Source organism: Triturus cristatus, chromosome 12 (assembly GCF_964204655.1).
Source record: "Triturus cristatus chromosome 12, aTriCri1.1, whole genome shotgun sequence".
In the NCBI taxonomy this organism is placed as follows: domain Eukaryota; kingdom Metazoa; phylum Chordata; class Amphibia; order Caudata; family Salamandridae; genus Triturus; species Triturus cristatus.
The window spans coordinates 422,246,643-422,266,323 of record NC_140595.1 but is presented as its reverse complement, the minus strand read 5'-3'; the positions used below and the strand labels follow the sequence as shown (position 1 = coordinate 422,266,323).

The 19,681-nt window shown below is 43.2% G+C and overlaps 1 protein-coding gene across 2 annotated transcripts in view; it reads right to left on the bottom strand.

The window, feature by feature from the left end:
• The window catches only part of LOC146776048 (fatty acyl-CoA hydrolase precursor, medium chain-like), a 289,608-nt gene that overhangs the window by 237,169 nt on the left and 32,758 nt on the right, over nucleotides 1–19,681 (bottom strand). For both annotated transcript variants that reach the window (XM_085639390.1, XM_085639389.1), the window contains exons 4-5: nucleotides 16,796–16,931; nucleotides 4,927–5,060 (exon numbers count right to left, since the gene is read on the bottom strand). In XM_085639390.1, coding sequence (XP_085495516.1) covers nucleotides 4,927–5,060; nucleotides 16,796–16,931 — 270 coding nt within the window. The remainder of the gene's footprint in view (nucleotides 1–4,926; nucleotides 5,061–16,795; nucleotides 16,932–19,681) is intronic.

Genomic DNA, 19,681 nt, shown 5'->3' with positions numbered 1-19,681 from the left:
TGAGACACCAGCCCACAGTTCACCATGGCAACCAAAATACCTACCTGGTTCTGCGTCTTATAGAATATTGTAATCTGCACTGTAGTGCTTCTCAGGACAGTAATAATGCTGTCTCTTATACAGAAGGGTGTTATACCAAATATGTAGCAGGTGTGCCCCTGCAGTCCTACCATTCATGAGTGCTACTTATTGCACAGGATGAAGCAGTATCTTCTTTCAAATAGGTCCTTTCTAAGTGTAAAATTCCTTTCTTTAGCTTAGGACGAATGCAGAAAAAACATCCCCATGCTACATTCTTTTATTACAAAGAATATCATTAGTAAAGGTAGATCTTAAGTGTAAATTTCACAGAGCTGATTTTTAGATAAGTTGCTCATCTTTGTCAGATCTATGTCAAATCCACAAACTCATTCTGCAAGGGTCTCCTCTGCTTTAGTGACAATAATTAGATATCATAGAACACAAGTGGAAAGATCCAGGGCATTAGTGAGCTCAAGCCTGCCCTCATTTAAATAATATACCACCCAAAGGATGTGACATCCTTGGATTTCACTATGAGCCTAGTTGGTGTCACGTCCCGGCGCGCCTGCAGCGGACCGCGCCATGGATAGGCCAAAAGCGAGCACTCAAGGCTTGGACTACATCTCCCATAATGCCTGGGAGAAGGCGCGAGGACGGGACCTACATAAGCCCCGCCTTCCAACATCCCGGTGCTTGCCAATAGCCATTTCTCATGGACCCGGAGGTGAACGCTGTTCGTCTCCCTTCTTGTGTTCTATCGGCGCGCATCTCGCCTCGCTCAGCGGCTGCGGAGTCGTGGGGGTGAGACACGCTAGAGGCACCGGGAGTTTTGCATCCGACCGCGATGTCAGAAAGAGGTGCCCGCCCCTAGTGTCTAAAACCTCCTATGCGGAGCAAAGCCGGCAGCTCATTCAGCCAGAAACACACTTCTCAGCACCCCGTCAGAGGGGAATGCTATTTTTTGCGTAGTGCTAAAAGTACCTCCTTGGGCAGCAAGGCAGAGACTCCCTACAGAATTCTGCCCTTCAACCTGGGAGTGTAGCGGTGCGGACCAGGCCGCACATGCATCTTCTTTTGTGTTTTGAACAAGGTCTTCTCCTTTCCTGGGTACCCCATCAGAAGGGCCGTCTGGGGCTCCAGGAACGGACCCTCCTCACTGCCAAGAACTTCTAATGCCAATACCGCTTGGAGCCGGTTAAAAGGTTCGGAGAGCGCACCCCGACCAGCCCACCTACGCGCTTGGAGCCGTTTGAAAGGCTCGGAGAGCGACGTAGACCTGCTCCGATAACCGGCGACTCCCTGAAACGCAAAGGGGGGAACCCTACTTGACTTCCCTTGAATCTTATAACTGGCCGGACATCGCCCTTGGGTCATGTGAGTTTTTACTCTTGTCTGTGACATTGTGCAACCTCTTCTGTTTCCCTTGCTCACTCCCCATACCTTTCCTACCACGCTCTGCTCTTCTCTTCCAGGGCCTATGAGGGATGCGCTACTGGAGTAAGGTTCAACTCCAGACGCTAGCTTCTGAGGGTTCTGCCTCTACCTCCTTTCCCTGGGTTCCTTTTGATCCCTTTCCCCCAAAGTGGTGTTCCCCGCGGAACGTCTTTGTGTAGGGGCTCGCGAGCAATACCACCAAGGGGGAGGGGGTGACCGAGCAACCAGCATCGCTCCCGCTGTATCCGGCTTACGAGGTGAGTGGTCCTCGTCCCTGTACCTGACAGTTGGCTACTCAGCAAGACTTGAAAAAGGACCTTGAGAGATCCCTGCTGTCACTACCTAATGTAATCCCAGCATCTAGGTCATACCAAGAATTGGACGAGGATGGCACACTTACGTAATGTAACATGCTTCATCATTTGCCATCTCGTCCCACCCTGGTAGGATGATGCTATCAGGGTGGACTCAATCTCAAGGCGAGGCTGACCTGCGGGAGTGCTTAGATATTTCTTATCTTTTCTGGATAATGCTATGATCCAGTTTACTGATTAAAAGAACCTAAGGATAAACCACAAAAGTATGCCAACATGTTCTGCCTATTATTGGCCTACTGGTATAAGGTGTTCATAGGGGATATGTCTAAGTGTCTCTACACTAGGGGTGGGCGGAATTTGCAAAATTAACTTTCGCAAATTATCGCAAAAATGTTTAAAATTATCGCAAACAAGCGGAAATATCGCGAAGATGCAGAAGTTTTTTTCCGGCATGTTCACGAGATTTTCTGCATGGTTGCGGGTCGCCAACTTACCCATGTGGTTGCTTGCGGGTGCGGCCATCTTGTTTTGAGTTGTCTCGCGGTGCATGATCGCGAGAAGAAAGACGTGATTGCGCGACGCATGACATCACTGCGGGCGCGAACTGTCGCGAGACAGCGCAAATGGCTAAAAACAATACAACATCTCATAGAGAACGCGACCGGATCAAGAAAACTTGTCGGCGAACGCAGGGATTCAGGTAAGGTGATCGCGCGCGCGCGAGAATGTATTAATTTACAGCGCGAGCAAGAAACAAATTATCGCCAAGCTGCGGAAACCGGAAATTTTGACATTTTCGCGCTCTCCGCGGAACGCGTAAATGTCAAATTATCGCAATTTCCGCGAACGGAACGAAATTTTCGCCCCGGCCTACTCTACACTACAGAAAGTCTAGTGAGTGATGTGGAGATACCTGCCATTATCTTCCCAGCATGAGAGTTCTGGAAGGAACACTTACAGATAAACAGCGCAGGGTCCACAGTCAGGATAACCTAGCTGGCCGTTCCTCCCCTACACCTTGTGAGACAAAACTGTACTGAAGGAGTTGATTGGGTGGCTTTGACGCCAAAGAGAGCCGTCAGGGGACTGAGCTAATGGGCAGGCCCACTCAAACACAGCAAATAGCAGAGCTGACAGAGTGAAAAAACTCTGTGAATGGGCTTGACTTGTTAGATCGAACATCCAAACAGCACATGGCTTTAAGTCTATTATGCCTTCCATAAAACCATTAAGGGACACTAGGGAGTGGGCAATGTTCAATACAAAGTACATACAGTGTAAAGAGGTGAGGTTACAATGAGCATTGCACTGAATGCTAGTGGCAAAGAAACAAGGCTTACATGTTGCAGGGACTTGGGTGTTTGTCCCATTAGAGGACTGTTCCTCGTAGGAAAAAAAAACAACTTAAGAAACGAGCATCAAAAGATGACTTGGGAAGCTAGAGAAAAGCTGGTGAGCTCTAGTGAGGCATGGCCAATACCAGTAAACCTAGAGGAAGGGTGGCAACATCAAAGGGAAAAAGGACACATCAATTAAAGTTATGCTAGCAAAGCAACAAGCACAGAAAGTGGAGTCAAGCAGAAGAGACAAGGCCATGGTCAGCCTGTAGGCTGCTCTGCCCTCTGCAGTGAACAAACTAAGGTCCGATCATGAGGCATTTCCTGGAGGACTTATTTCCGGGACTTTGTGATGAGGTTACCCCTTTAAATGAGAACTTCTGAAGAGATTGAAGAAATCAAAGCTGACATAAGTACCTTGCAGGAAAGAGTGTGTTCTCTGGAGGAGGTAGGGGACAGTAGATTTGGAAAACAGGAATTCCTCAGACAGGAGCTCATTGAAGTGAAGAACAGAACATAACCCTACAAGGGCAACTGGACAACTTGGAAAAAGCAATAAACAAAATAGCACCAGAATTCGAGGAGTATCAAGCACAGCGGACGGTATATGGCCAGAAGATTTCCAGAGACCACTGGGACATGAAGCCTTCAAGGTAGAACTAGACAGAATCCACAGGACACGGGCCCCACCTCATAAAACGATGGCCCGTTGGATAATATAAGAGGCCAGCAATTATAGAATGGAGTGAAAGGGGACTGTGAAGCGATTATAGAATGGAGTGAAAAGGGAATGTGAAGTGATTATAGAAGGAACAGACACAGGTGGGGGTGTTATGGAATGGAGGTTTCCTGAATAGAGAAGAAATATGATAAGATTCCCATACATAGTGATGTGAAAGGGACGAATACTTACATACCTACCTCACCCTGCTCGATACAGGAAGGGCACTGGAGTTGCTTTCTGTTAGTACAGTTGAAATGTTTACTGGGTTGGTGGCAGGGGGGTGAGTTCTAGAGAATGATTGGGTTTAATTCCACCTGCACTAAACAAGCAACAACCTTCATACACTGGTTCTACACTGGAAACTCCATACAGAGGCCAGTGTGGCTGGTAGCTCAGGAATAGTGTGAAAAATGGTCAGAACTAATGGTCAAGCTGATTAGTTTTAATGTCAGGGTGCTTATTTCCCAGGCAAAATACCAGGATGTCATGAATAAACTGTATACAAAGTGAGGGGTCATTTGACTCCAAGAAACACAATTACTAAAAGCAGACCTGCCGTGTTTGACATTGAAATGATTTTACAGGCCAATAGTTTGCTTTGGGCCTTAATAAAAAGTACAAATCAGGTTCTATAAATTCCTTTGGGCCAGTGCCTTAATCAGTGCTTGTATATTCTACCGCTTAGCACCAGCATTTATTTCTACACGTGATCATGTTTTTATCCACTACATGGTGGCGCTATATGTCTATTTTCGTGGCAGAATTGAACAGAGCAGGATTTAATGATTTATTATATTTTTAAAACAAGAGGAAACTAGCATGTAGGTACTGCTGTTACTGGCACTTGGCAGCAGTAGGAGCAGCTGTTGGTGGTGCCAACTTCTGTGGACCCTTGAGAAATACTTTGGACCCTGGCACTTAAATCTATTACACATTAATCACTGCTGTGTTCAAACTCTCCACTGATTTGTCAGTCTCAACAAACCAAGACTATTTGGAAAATGCACGTAGTTGTGTGTTTTAAGTTTGTTTGCCCAGGCCAAATTGTGACTAAAATACTTGTAAAAGTGAACATGTTCTAAAAATATTTTACCTTAAAAAACCAAGTGCTCCAAGTCGATACTGAATTGATACCACAACAACATTTTCATATGCAGATATCGCAGATCCATCATAAAAGGATGCACCACCATTAATTAATCCTCCTCCATGGATCCACACCATAACCTGAATGCAAAAATAATGTTTACTTGACAACAGAGCTAAAGCGGTTCTTTAATGTTTACAATATTTAATCTGTACTTAGATGCAATTGTGTTTTGAGAGCCAGTTCACAATAATCCTATTTAATACCAGTTGAAAAAATCAGTTCTGCAAGCACAACCTCAGAAATGGTCGAAGTCAGTCTATATTTTCCTGAAGTTACCATCTTCTTTAACCTTATTTTGCTAGAAATCTTTTTGCTATTAACCATAGAATGTTTTCACTTGAGAATCAAAGTATCTAATATATATGTTGCTGCTCAAATTCAGTAACTAAATTAACGTTTGCACAAACATAGTTTACATGCACATATAAAGGGCAAGAGATACAGTATCATGTCTTGGAGGTGCTGTAGTACCTTGAGGATGGAAGGGTTTGTAGAGAGGAGTACGTGCAAAGGTTTGAGCTCATACAGGTATATATGGAGTGGGGTGGAACCAGACGACCAGGCTAGTTATAGTTATAGTAACTGAGGGGCCTAGAAAACATATATACCAAAGAGACAATTATGTTTTGAAAATAAGTTTTATAACTGTAGAGCTCTATTGTTTCATGTTTTTAGAAATGAAATAAAAACAGTTAAATAAAATCTAATATTTGCTTCGAGGAATAGTCAAGAGTTTAGGCATTCATTCTTTTCCATTTAGAGATTACTATTTATGTGAGTTTCCCTGCACCCTTCCCTCGAATACTGTTTTCCAGGTGGGCTCTATGGGTGGGATGATTTTGCAGTTTTGATGATCTTCTATGTGGAAAAAGAGTATATAAACCCCCAATTTTTGGGGTGAGTCAGAACTTTCCTGACAACTTACCAATTCTATCAGAGATGGTGTCCAATTCTCTATTGATTTTGCTTAATCTGATTCTAGACTTTACTCTGTATTCCCTAACCACAGAGAAGCTTTGTGGCAATAACTTTATGCAGTTGAATTTATGATCTCTGTACCTCACCTTTTGATTTTTCTTAATTAATCTTTTAACTGTATCGTTAAACTAAACTTAATCATTGAGTAGGCCCTTACTAAATTGACTGTATTTTTATATGCTGAGAGGTGCCTTATCTCAGGGACACTTTGCCTAATGAATTTGAGACCTAACACCATCTCAACCCATGGGTGGGGTAATATATTGGAGTTCATAAATGTAAAGGTTCTGCGCACCCACAGAGAGGAGCATACCCTGTGCCTCAGCAGAAGAACGATCAGTTTCTTATAGCAAGTCAGGAAGCAGGAACCGAGGGAAAAGCACACATTTTGGGTTCGTACAATGTTATAGGGTTGGCATCCCTTCCACATTTATAACCTGATAAGAGAAAACTCTGGGGAAATTCCAATGGCCTTCTTTTGTGTTCTAGAATGAACACTAATGCATCTGGACGTAGAAGTATTTCAATCTTGTGCTACTGCGCTGGAGATGATTTCTGAAGTTCTGGAACAAATTAGGGTAATATTAGTAGAAGAATGGGATCATGGCTTTACATTTATGACTACCATCTGCCACTGACCTTGTGTGATGTGTTTTTACAGAAGGAAGTGGACCGACTGTGTTCCATCAATTAGGAAAGCACACCTTTTGTATAAGGAGCCTATTACAGGTCCAGAAGGAAGTCAGCGAAACTACTACTGAGTAGTATAAAACTAGGAAATAGTGACACTTGTTAAATACAGTTCTTAGCAACTGCAGCAGAATGGTTTGATATGTGACATAAAATATGTGATTATTATTATTATGATTACTGTTGTTATCAGGAGAGGCAGTAGTAACAGTAGTAACAGTGATAGTTTTTTTTATTTTACCCTGACTATCATTGTGCAAATATGTGCACAGCCATTGATGTTGCTCACAAAGACTATTTTGTCTACCATATTACATTTTTATTAGAAGTTTCTGAAAGATAATTTTTATCCCCCAGAAGACCAAAACAAAAATTGGTCTGTTGCTACTAGAATGAGAAAATATACACATATCTTTAAATTATCCTAGTTTTGAAGATGTTTCCAAAAGTATTTTTATTGAGTTCATAACATAAACACATTGGTAGACATCACTCTTTACAATTTTTTCTGAAACGTTTTAAAGCATTAATCAAGATGCCCAAAGGCAAACATCAAACCCAGGCCCCCACCCTTCCCTTTAGAATCTCCTTCTTCAATACAGATGTGTAGATTAAGAAAGGCAATCAATCAACTTGTATTTTATTTTTCTCCCACATTGCTATCCTTATGATCCCTTAGCATCTGTGTAGGTTATACAAAAAGCATTAGTGTAGTCCATCTAGAAGGACATGCTATGTCAGGTTACTCTGCAACTGAAAATGTAATAATGGTGTCCATAGTCAATCAAAATGAAGGTAAGTCCTTGTGAGTTTGAAGGACAGGCATTCCATAGTTAGAATGTGCCATCATCTAGGGGACCATTGAGTCATTGAGGGATAATTCCTCTTTCCCATTGAAACACAATTGGCAGTTTTACTACCTCCAAACATTGTATCATTATTTACCAGTCCAACCTCTCAAATATGATGGAAACACTTTAATGGAATAGGGCAGCTTAGTACTTCTTGTAAAGGTTTATCTAATTCCCACCAAAACAAATGCAGCTTAGTCAGCGGTGGCCGGCACAGATCGGGGTGGCGGAGCAGGGTGCGGGAGGTGGGGGTTGAGAGTGGTGTAAGAAAATGAAAAAAAACAACACATGTCCTTGCTGTGTCTCTCCTCCTTCTACAAGCGGGTGATTGCTTTTTAATAAAAATCCTTATCCCCCTCCCCTTCCCCCTTCGCCACCCCCCTTTTCTGGTACCATTCATGGTTTCTTTCCTGATGTGCACCCCCTTTTGCCCTAAATTCAGGTGTATACCGGGCTGAAACGATACCCTCAAACTGCTGAGGTGGGTAAGATAATCAATGGTGGTTATGTTTACCTTGACCATTGGAGGCTTATTATTAATTGGTTCCTCCATTTTGTAGGGTTGCCCCCTTCTAGTTCCCCGTCCTGAGGAAGATCTGCATGGCTGAGGTAAAAAACTCCCTTGGCCGTCAAGTCGGATCGAAACATCGACGCTATCTCCCAATTTAACCTGGACCATTTATCCCCTCTGTTGTCCTATCCGCAATCAAAGGAGATTTATCCCTTGACCTCTTCTTGAGAATCATATGACTCAAGTGTATATATTTTATGTTTGGCCAGGTTATGAAGACTGTTTATCTGTTATCAGTCCTACGCAGAGTGTTGTAAATATATGCCCCTTGAACCACCTTGGGAATTCTTCCCCTTTCATCTCATTACACTTTTGAGCACCCTTCTTGCACGTTCCCCTGTGGGAGCAACCCCCTTCTCTTTTTATGAACCTATCAGTTTTCAAAATTTAGTTTGGTGTAAACCAAATAAACATATATTGCTATTTTTGGAAATAATTGGTTGTTGCACATCTTATATTACCAAACAACAAATGGGTTTTTTGTAACGCGAACTACATTTTTTGTATGCTCTAAACAATTATTATTCAGAATTGTTCAGATATAGGTCTAGGACCATTGTTTTTTGTATGTTGTGTTTCTCCAGGTATGGCCAGTACAGGTAAGAGTAGTGGGGGCGGGGCATTGGGGGAATCAACAAACGATGGGATAGGGAAAATAAATAAAACCACTTTCCTTGCGTTCAGTGATGCGCTGAACGCAAGGTAAGTGGTTTTATGTAATTTATTTTCCCTAGCCTGTCGTATATGCTGACTTTCTCCCCACCCCGCCCCACTGCTCTTACCTGTACCGGCCACGCCTGTGTTTCTCCATTGATGAAAGCAAAAAGAGTAAAACAATACACAGCAAACACAATTTCAATTGAAAAGTAGCCCAGAACAAGCACAATCACTACCAAAAGAGCCCTTTCCCCTCCCCACATGCATCACTGTGTATTTGAGAGGCAGAGAGACTTCTGGCTGCTCTATTTCAAAACACTCTATGTAGGGTTGGCACCGGTAAACACCGCCAGGCAGAGATGGCAGCGTCTTTGCGGAACTCGGCGTTCCAAGTAGAGCGCAGAGTGGCAAAACCCTGCGAAGTCTGCTGGCACAGTGGAATTTATCGCCTAGCCCTACTGATAAGCCATAAGTTCCTAGCTCAAAAAGCTGCACTAATGGATTTGTAAAGTGCACTGTTCCCCTTAACAGCATCCTGTTAAGGGGAACAGAAAAAGGTGGTTATTATGGGCTTTATCAAAAGTGAAGTGGTGGTGTTGGTGGGCTCAATCTTGAATATGTAGAAGAAAGCATTCCATGCTTAAGCTACAAGATGTCAGCATGGATATAAAGAATCCTGTGAAGGCCAAGGAGGTGCAGAAATCAGCAGAGGGAACATGAACAAGTATAATAAACAAATTCTGTAAGTAACAGATTCCAGTAGAGTAAAAATAACAATGCACCAGAGGGAGGTATTTGAATTTGATATGGCACAGGACAGGCAGCCAGTGAAGAGAAACAAGATAGAGATTAAAATTATTGCTAGTCTCCAGCTGGATCTTTTCGAATGCCGATACCATCGCCCCCCTGAAGAACACAATCAACAACTGACTCCCCACACAGGCCAGCTGGTTCACCCCAGGGAAGAGGTGTGGTGCCGCGGCCAGGGTGACTGACTCTGGAATCTGGGGATCACAGTTCGATCCCTGGCGCCGGTGGCAGATTAGCCCAGCACCATGTGACTCTGGGCAATAGCTTGCTTAGTCTTCTCGATGGCCCCCAGCGCCTAGAGACCCTTATGGGTGATTGTTCGAGCTTTACAAATGTGGATTATTATTATTAGAGGTACTGACCCTCAAGCGACACTGCAAGAAATTAGATAGACACTGGTGTTCCAACAAGGCCTCTACCAACCTCTACTCCTACAGATCCGCCCGCCACAACTGCCACCACTATCTCAGAGAGACCAAGAAAGAAGCCCTCAAAACCTGCATATAGGCAAGTGCCAACCATACCAAGGAACTGTTCTGCATTCTCAGAAAATTCTCCTACCCCTCTACCATTGAGAACATGATCTGCCCCTCCCAAAAACTCTGCTAACACCTGGCAGGCTACTTTTGCAACAAAATCGCCAACATCTACTGCAACTCTTACCCGCATCCCACTGGCCTCAACCACCTCCGCCCCCTTGCCTGCCCCTCCCACCACCCCAGGACCACTGACTGGAATCAGCTCTCCACGGGAGGCACCATCTCTATCATGAACTCCATACACTCCAGATCTTCCACTGACCCCTGCCTGCACCACATCTAAAAAGTAGGAAGAGAAGTCAACGCACACCCCCTCACTGAACCCTTCAACACTTCCATCACCACAGCCACAATACCAAACGTCTGGAAGCATGCAGAGATCAAGCCCCTCCTGAAGAAACCCTGTTCCAACCCCAATGAACTCAAAAACTACTGCCTGATCTCGCTCCTCCCTTCACTGCCAAAGTTTGGGAAAAAGCCATCAACCACTAGTTCACAGAGTGTCTCGAGACCGACAACCTGTTGACCCATCCCAATCCGGCTTCCAACCAAAACCACAACACCAAGACTGCACTGATTGCAGCAACTGGCGACATCAGATGCCTCCTCGACCTAGGCGGAACAGCATCCCTCATCCTCCTCGAGCATTCAGTAGCCTTCAAAACCATCTCCCACCACACTCTGATCACCAGACTCCACCACATTGGCATCTAGGGCACCTCACTCAACAGGATTTCTTCCTTCCTCTCGACCCAAACCCAGAAGATCTACTTACCGCCCTTCTTCTCCATACCCAAAGACATCCTATGCGGTGCACCTAAGGATCCTCCCTCTGCCCCACCCTCTTCAACACCAACATGACACCTCTGGCAAACATCGCTCGCACCCACAGACTCAACATCATCTCCTACACCGATGACACCCAGTTCGTCCTATTCCTCACAGAAGACATTGGCTCCACATGGGCCAACTTCCAAATCACCATGACAAACATCGCCACATGGATGAAGACCAACTGCCTCAAGCTCAACTCGTATAAGACAGAGGTAATCATCTTCTGAAGGAAGCCCTTCCCATGGGATGACACATAGTGGCCTGCCGTACTTGGCCCCTCACCCTGCCCCACTAGCCAAGCATGCAACCTTGGAATCATTCCGGTCTTCCACCTGACCATGAAGCAACAGCTTAACACCTTCTCCTCCTCCTTCCTCACCCTCCGCATGCTCTGCAAGATCTTCCAATGGATACCCGTCTCTACCAGTAAGGCACTCATCACCAGCCGACTCAACTACGGTAACTACTCCATGCCAGAACCACCAAAAAACTCCTGAACCACCTCCAGGCCATCCAGAACTCGGCTGCACTTATACTCAACCTCCCGAGAAGGATCAGCATCACCCCCACCTCAGAGCTCTCCACTGGCTGCCCATCCAAGAAATATGCCTCTTCAAGCTCCTCACTCACACCTACAAAGCCCTCCACAAGTCTGAACCCACCTACATCAACTACTGCCTCACATTCCACTGACTGACAAGGAATCTCTGATCCTCCACCCTCACTTTGGCCCTCACCCACAACATTTGCCACAGCCGATGTGGAGGATGCTCTTTCTTCTACCTCCTACCTCCTCACCAGGTCCTGGAATGACGTCCCCCTTCACACCACCCTTTCTCTGAAGGACTTCAGGAAGCAGCTCAAGACCTGGCTCTTTCAACCGAGGATCGCACAGCCCACCAGTCCCTGGAGACCCCCCCATGCCAACTGCCAATGTTTTCAGGTGGCCCCCTACCTCGTAGCGCACCAGCTACCAATGACCTCATTACCCTGCTCCCCGATGAATGCGGGATGCTCCTGAGAATCCACTAGTGGAACAGTGGGCCTGGCATTGATACCTACTTAGATTCCAAGGTGAACCTTGAAATCCAGCTGTGGGATTTTATAAGCATTTTTCTCTTTTTCCCCCATTGATTTCAACGGTGCATAATAGCACACAAAAGTAATTCATTCTGTGAACTTGTAAAATTCATAACTTAAAAAGTACTTACTGTAGAATAAAGTTCATGGTCTAAAGTTATTTTTACCCCCGGGGTGAAAAGCTAGGCTATACAAGATCATCTGATTGATTGAGTGATTACTGTGTGGCAGCTAAAAGATAATCTGAGTCACACCTTTCAGAATTCTGGAGAGACAAGCAGCAAAAGAAGCAGGACATGCTAGATAGGGAGGGTTAAGGTAAATTGGCAGACCATGGTTTGTTCAGCTGATAGGATTAACAAGAGAGTGATTTTGTGAAGCAATTTCAGGTGTTAAAAGCAGATAGAGAAACTGGGTATCTGTTGCAGAACTCCCCCACATCTTTTTTGCTCGGTTTTTGATACAACTTTGACTGAGGTGTACTGGGAACCTGCCAAACAGGCTCCCAGTACCAGTGTTCTTCCACTAAAAATGTCCCACAATTGGCGCCACTTCAGCAAACCCTCTAACTCCCCAGTAAATTGACCCCCGGCACCTAGGGCATTGGGATCGAGAGGGCCCACTAAGGCTTCTGTACAAAGTGTGCCATCCTGGGGACTCCTCACCAAGACCATGCAAACTGCCAATGCAGGCTGCATGTCTTGGTGCAGAGGAAACTGAAGAATTGACATGGCACACATTCCTATGTTCCATGCCCTCATATACTGCATGAATTATAGGTAAGTCACCCCTACTGCAGGCCTTATAGTCACAATATAGACTGCACTAAGTTTCAAAAGTGATGCCGCTTTTGAAATGCGACCCAAGCAGCTCCAGCCTGTGAAGAATGCCAACCCCCCTTTCTTGCTCAACGTTTGGCAGGTGGATAGGCAGGGAGTTAGGTAAATTAGAAGGTGGCTCCCCATTCAGCTCGCATCACTCCTAAAGTGGGGCCGGCGATATGGATCCCCCTTTTGAATTTCGTCCATCTTGGTTTGAGGGGGAATTAGCAAATTAAGGTCAGAGTAGTGCCCCTTCCCACAGGACACAGGAAGTTGTCACGGAGAAAATGTCGACACCCTAAAGGTAGGTAGCACATTGGCTACTACCTGTATTCCCTTTAACACCCCTAAATGTAGTATTTGGGTGGCATCCCTGGACCATGAACTCAGATTCGACAGACACGAAGAAGAAAAGGACAAAGAAGAATCTGGTTTTACCCACTTGCTTCTCCCTGGCGACACTGACCCAGCACCTGAACCAAAAGTGGTAAAGTATAGTCACACTGCACCAATATCAGAGATACCGGACCCTCTGTAGTATTTTCTGAGACGAAGAGTCCAATCTGCACTGCAACTGCCCTGGAAGCAAGCACCCTTCAATGGACACTGAGACCCCTGAGACCCACTTCGTGAGAGGCCCAGCTGTCCTGAAATCGCCTCTCCACACTGTCTGCGCCTGACCGTGAGGACATCCTGACGCAAGCCACCCGGCAACCTATCTACTCTGCACCCAGTCTACCCGGACTAGGTACTGACAAACCAGCATTGCTCTAATGGTCCTGAGGTCCTTGCGACCTGCTCCCTTGAGTGGGACTCCTCGGACTTACTTTTAGGTCACCTTGTGCAGTGTGTTTTCAGGTGGCCCCCTACTTCGTAGCGCACCAGCTACCAATTACCTCAGTACCCTGTTCCTCGATGAATGCGGGACACTCCTGAGAATCCACTAGTGGAACAGTGGGCCTGGCATTGCTACCTACGTAGATTCCAAAGGTGAACCTTGAAATCCAACTGTGGGATTTTATATGCATTTTTCTCTTTTTCCCCCATTGATTTCAACGGTGCATAATAGCACACAAAAGTAATTCATTCTGTGAACTTGAAAAATTCATAACTTAAAAAGTACTTACTGTAGAATAAAGTTCTTGGTCTAAAGTTATTTTTATAAATTCGTTCTGGATATATTTTTGAGTGTGTGTCTAATTTATTGCCTCTGTGAGTACAACAAATACTCAGTACCACCCTCCGATAAGCCTAACTACTCACCTACACTACCACAAATAGAGTGTTAGTATTGTAATGTTTTGTCTCTCTATTCCAATCGGGGTCTCACTGGGCTCTCTGCACAGTGTCCTTCATTTTAGTGCACTATATAGAGAGCCAGCATCCTACAAGCAGGTAGAAAGGACTTTGTTGATCTGCAGGGTAGGGGAATGAGAAAATCAAAAACAATCCCAGGTTATGAACTTCAGTCGCCGGTATAGATTCAAGAGCCTCTCATGGAACCACTAATCAGCTGACCATGGAGAAGGGGGTTTAAAACTTCACTTAGTATTGAAGAGGGAATTGTGCCTTATCCAAGCGATCACAGCTGCTAAATAGGAAGTGAAACTGAAACTCTTGGGCAGAATACCTGCAACAGAGAGCTCTGCAGGTTACAAGCTGCAATTCCACTGGGATAGCTTAATAGGATAAAGCCCCTGTTGCAGATATCTGTGGATTACAAGTTTAAATATAGAGACCGTTCCTGCACAAGAACAATCCTCTAAGGATTTTTCCTCTTCCTATACATGCTGCAGAACGCAGCACATGTAAATAGAAGAAAAAACTAGGAGAAATAAAGCTACTTCTCCTTGTTATGCCACCCCTGACACATTCCTAGGTCTACCAGTATTGATAAATCTGGGAATGGTTCAGAATCCATGGGTGAATGCAAGGGAACATCCACACTCTACTCATGGAAAGTCTCCATAGGGAAGACTAACGCAAGGCAGCAACTTGCACTGCCTTGCATTACTCCAGATTTACTAAGCCGTGCTTGGTGCAAGAGCGATGCAAAACCCTAGATAAATATGCCGCCTTGTGTCTACTGAGAAGACAGCCTTTGTAAACTGCATGAGCATGAACAGCTGCACCAGCCCAGGAAACACTCCCAAGGAAAATTCAAGACCACTACGGGAAAACATGGATGTTATTTAGGGGAAGTCAGGAGTAGCAACTGTTAAAGCTAGCACTGCCATTGGTACATCTATTTTCAAGAGTGAAGAGCAGGAGCATAAAATAAGAAAAGAGATATGATTACTCCCAGTAAATTCCCCTAGTAATCTGGACCTTAACTGCTCATTTGCGAAGAAGCTGCCACTGGAGAAAGGGGTCAAAACGGTGACATCTTCAGGGGGCACAGAGCGTGATGTCTTTCCAGTACCAATTGCATTTTCGTTAATTATGGTCTATGCAAATAGGCTGGCTCCATTACTTTATGTGAAGAACTTTCTGTTTTTATAGAACTGCCATTTCTGTAGTGAAATCGAGCGGTATCACCGCACCGATCAAAAGTCACTGACAGTATTGACACTTACGATTTAGGAGGTTACATTTCACCCTGTAAAGGTTCTGAACACACAATGTTAGACGTGCACACATTGAATTAATCTGTTTGGTAACAAATGACCAGGACTGAACAATACACACCTGTTCCTTATAGCACTGGGCATATTTTATAAGGAAATCATGCTTAGTAGCCCTCAAATATGTTTCAGTGGTAACAATATAAAAAAACAGTTCTTGAAATGGTAATACAAAAGTGCAGGTACTCTTTCTTTCCAAATAAAGACGAGCAGATACTGAGTACCTGCCCAATGAAAGCACTGGTAATAACTGCAATAAGATGCTTTTTTCTTTGTAGATAGCATTTAAAATTAATTTAAACAGTTGCCAAATAGATTAGCTTTAAATTCTACATTTATCTTGTCACATTTTAAGCACTTGAAAGACAAAAGGCAAATATCAGGTTATGTCTTCTGACAAACTGCTGCTTATTTTTTATAACATGGAGAATGATGTTTACAAATAAGTCTCACTTTGCCATCTGAGAAAGAAATGTAAAGTGAATTATGTGACAATCTTGCTGGGGTACAGGGAGTGTCAAAGGAAAGGCTGCAGAATGTAAGTTTTTCGTAACACACAACAAAATGTAAATACCTGTAATTGAACTGTACACAATCAGCACATTGGAAAGCAAAAATGAAGCACATTGTTTGCAATTTTGAAGTGTGATGGAAACACCGATTTTAATAGGATCAAAACAAATCAAGACACTTCACTTAGGGATGCGCAAATGATAAATATTAATTGACCTGAATTCTACACATTATCATTTATTTGTGTGCAATATAGCTTTATCAGTACAACCATATATATGTCTTTGCAAATTCAAAGATCATTTCAATGGAAATTGTGCTGGTAAAAAATCACCTGCCTCATGCTCATTAAAGCTAGGTGGGTCAATAAAGGTCTTTGTTCCAAAAAGTGGGTCCTGGTTCTAAAGAGTCTGGAAAGCACTGATATAGATAATTACAATGTAAGGGATAAACTTTTACATCTATTCAGGTAGGAAAAAGCAAAATATTTATTTGTAAGAATACCCATAATATGTTTTAGTTACAGTTGTTTTGATAAAATCATTTGTTTTACCAGCAGTTCATTACTGCTATACACTATTCATAAATCCAGGTGAAGTTACTTTGCCAGATAACAAAAACAAAAGAAAGTACAATAAATATGTCTAACTTATTATGAGCAGTGTATGCCAGAGACAGCTTTTTTTGCAAACAACAAAAAATATTTCTGTATAGCTTGCAGTGTGAAACCTCACAACTTTCTTGTAATTCTCAAATACAGAAGTGGATCTTGAAAATGATGTGCTGTTCCTGTGCATAGACGGAACTGATGTAAAATAATCGGTACTCTGCTATCTCAACTTACTGGTAACTTATGCTCTTTGTTGCCTGCTGGGGTGTACACATTGAGGTACAAACAGTCTTCAGAAACATCAAAGTCTGGCGCTTCTGCTTTCATCGCTTTCTTTAGCATTTCTAAAGCATGTAATGTTTGTAAGCACCTAGAATGAAAACATATAATCAATGATATAAATATTGTATTTCATACAATGACACAATAGAAACATCAGAATTACGTGTTTTCTTAGACTGCATCCTGCTTTAAAATAAGGGAGGGCATTTCGAAGCAAAGTTGTATAATCAGAGGAGCAACTTGAGGGGGGTGTTTGGGGTATTACACCCCCTTAATAAATGTATTCTCTAGTAAATATTTGGGTCCCGGTGATTTTAGTCGAGTATGGTGAGGTGTCTGTTGAATTTCACAATAGAGTTTTACATGCACACACAGACAAAAACATGCACTCATACACACTCGCTCTCTCTCTCCTCTCTGTTTTAAAGTTCTTTTAAAAAGTTGGTTGTTTTACAAAATATTGTGTTTTAAGTACTCCTAACAATCCACACTCCTCTCCCTTTTCACTGCCTCTTAAGCTCCATCAACTCCTGCATCTCATGTATTTTGCTATGAAATGCAGCGTCATTGTTGGAAAATCTGAAGCTCACCCCTGTGTATAATACATAATTTCAAGCCAGTTTCATGCAATTCAGTTCAGGCACATGATCTGTAAATAAGCAATAAAGATATTTACACCTGAAACCTTCTTGGTTCTTATAATTTAAGATAATTTATCATGAGAAAATTGAATAAATGGAGAGGTGATATCCATGTTTGAAAACACTCACTTTTACTTGAGTTTGTAATATAGGGGTTGATTTTAATTTAGGCGAATTTAGTGATTACTGTTACTATGGTGAAGTACTCTACTCCTGTATTTAGAAATGTCAGCTGCCCCTGCAGACATCGCTTGCATTTTCAGGAACCACTGTCACTTGGGGTTCCTGGAAGTGTATTGTATGGATTCCCCCATTGCGAAGGGATCATTTAAAAGTTTCCACTGCCCCTTACCTTCACGTTTTAATGGCAGTAAAGACTGGCTATGTGGCCACCCAATCTAACTCTGGCAAACGGACTCATGGCCAAACCTCTGACAACCTTTAGTGCGCTGGGCTGTCATAGGTATGTGTTGGCGGCAGAGATGGAGTACTCTCTGCCGCCTACACACTGAAGGTCTGCCCTAGTCTATAAGAGGCTGGCAGACCTTCAGATTGCGTCGGGGTACCCTTTAAATCAGCGCATAGTTCTAAAGTTTTAAAGGAAGTTTGTAATTAGAATCTTTTGATAGGGATACTATTTTATATACCTTTAGAGTATTTACGCATCTGGTTGTTTTCAGGGCACTACATAATAGCCATTGCAAGATTCCCAAAAAAGAGTATCAGGCACGTCTCATACCTTTTGCTACACCACATGCCAAGGCACAGCAACAAAACATGATGAGGATACAACTCGGTCCTCATGCCCAACATCAAATCCTTACTCACAAAGGCCTTATGTGAGAGATACACATTTTCATCCCAGCACTTCAACAGAGTAGGGACCAACCTACTGTCAGAAAATACACTTCAGCATCTCATTGGAGGTATGAAACACTTTGTGATTGCTATTACATTAGAATTCAATTTACAATAATCTGTGGATATACAGGGTAGGAGGATAAATTGTTATGAGATCCAGTATAGCAAACATTTAGTTCCCGCATGACTTTATTTATAATGTTATATAGATGCACGAAGAGAATGGTAGAATCATTAATAGATTAGGTTATTTTCTGATCATTTTTCATCAATCAGTTGTCTCAGATTGCAAACTAGTTTCTTGTGCATAGCAAACAACAGTTTTTCTGGTAAGCACATGACCAATGGATCAAATGTGAGGTTTAGTTTGACATGTAATGATGTAATTGATAGTGTAATGTACTGGGGAGTCGGATGTCCTTGAATTCTTGTTTTAGGTTTAGGGAGTCACCCAATCACTCTGCTCAGTATTATTCTCTTGTCCTACTTGACCACTCAGATCACTTCCAAGTTAGGTAATCCTAGTACAGAGTAAATTAACAACCACAGTTGCTTCACAAAAGCGTACACAATATGTAGAAGGTGAGTTAACACTTTTTGCTGCATCCATTCTCCATTTAATCGAAGTAGAGGATCACTCCTCCCTGCAAGCACCTGAATCCCTCAGTATCTTGGCCTTATAGAGATCCAGGATACATGCCTGAAGGTTCTATTGGCAATTCACCTTTGCTAACACTGCTGGTAGATTCAAATCTATGTGACTCAAATTTGTAACAGACAGACGTAGAACAGAATCTACATGTAGGACTGCTTGATTGGTGTAGAAAATAGTACCCAATTGGTCCCTTTGTGCTCCTTCCTGTGGAGAATGAATAATAGTGATATGATTGTGAAAATCCTGAAAAAGCTAAAGATACCAAGCAATCAGTTGGTGCGACACGTGTAAGGGCTTGATTAAGGGCTCACATTAAACCTGTTCAGAGAGTGTAGCACAACATTGTATGATTTAGGAAACTGACGTAAAGCTTCCCTGCAACAAACCCTTCCGGGGCAAGTAATATCATGAGGGAAGGAGAACAGCCCAGGATTGTATAACAGTGGGCCAGGATCTCATGATCATGCTTTTATTTGGAAAAGTAAGGTACAGGATTATGGCCCATGCTTTGGAATACTAATAATCTTCAGATCAAAAGATCTTCAGATCAGATCCCCTAGTGTTTCTCTGGAGCTAAGAGCCCAACTGTGTGATTACTAATTGGACCATAAGGTAATCTCTAAAAAGAAAACTTCTTAGGATGAAGATTAATATTTGAAGAGAGAGCGTGGTAAGGGGCAA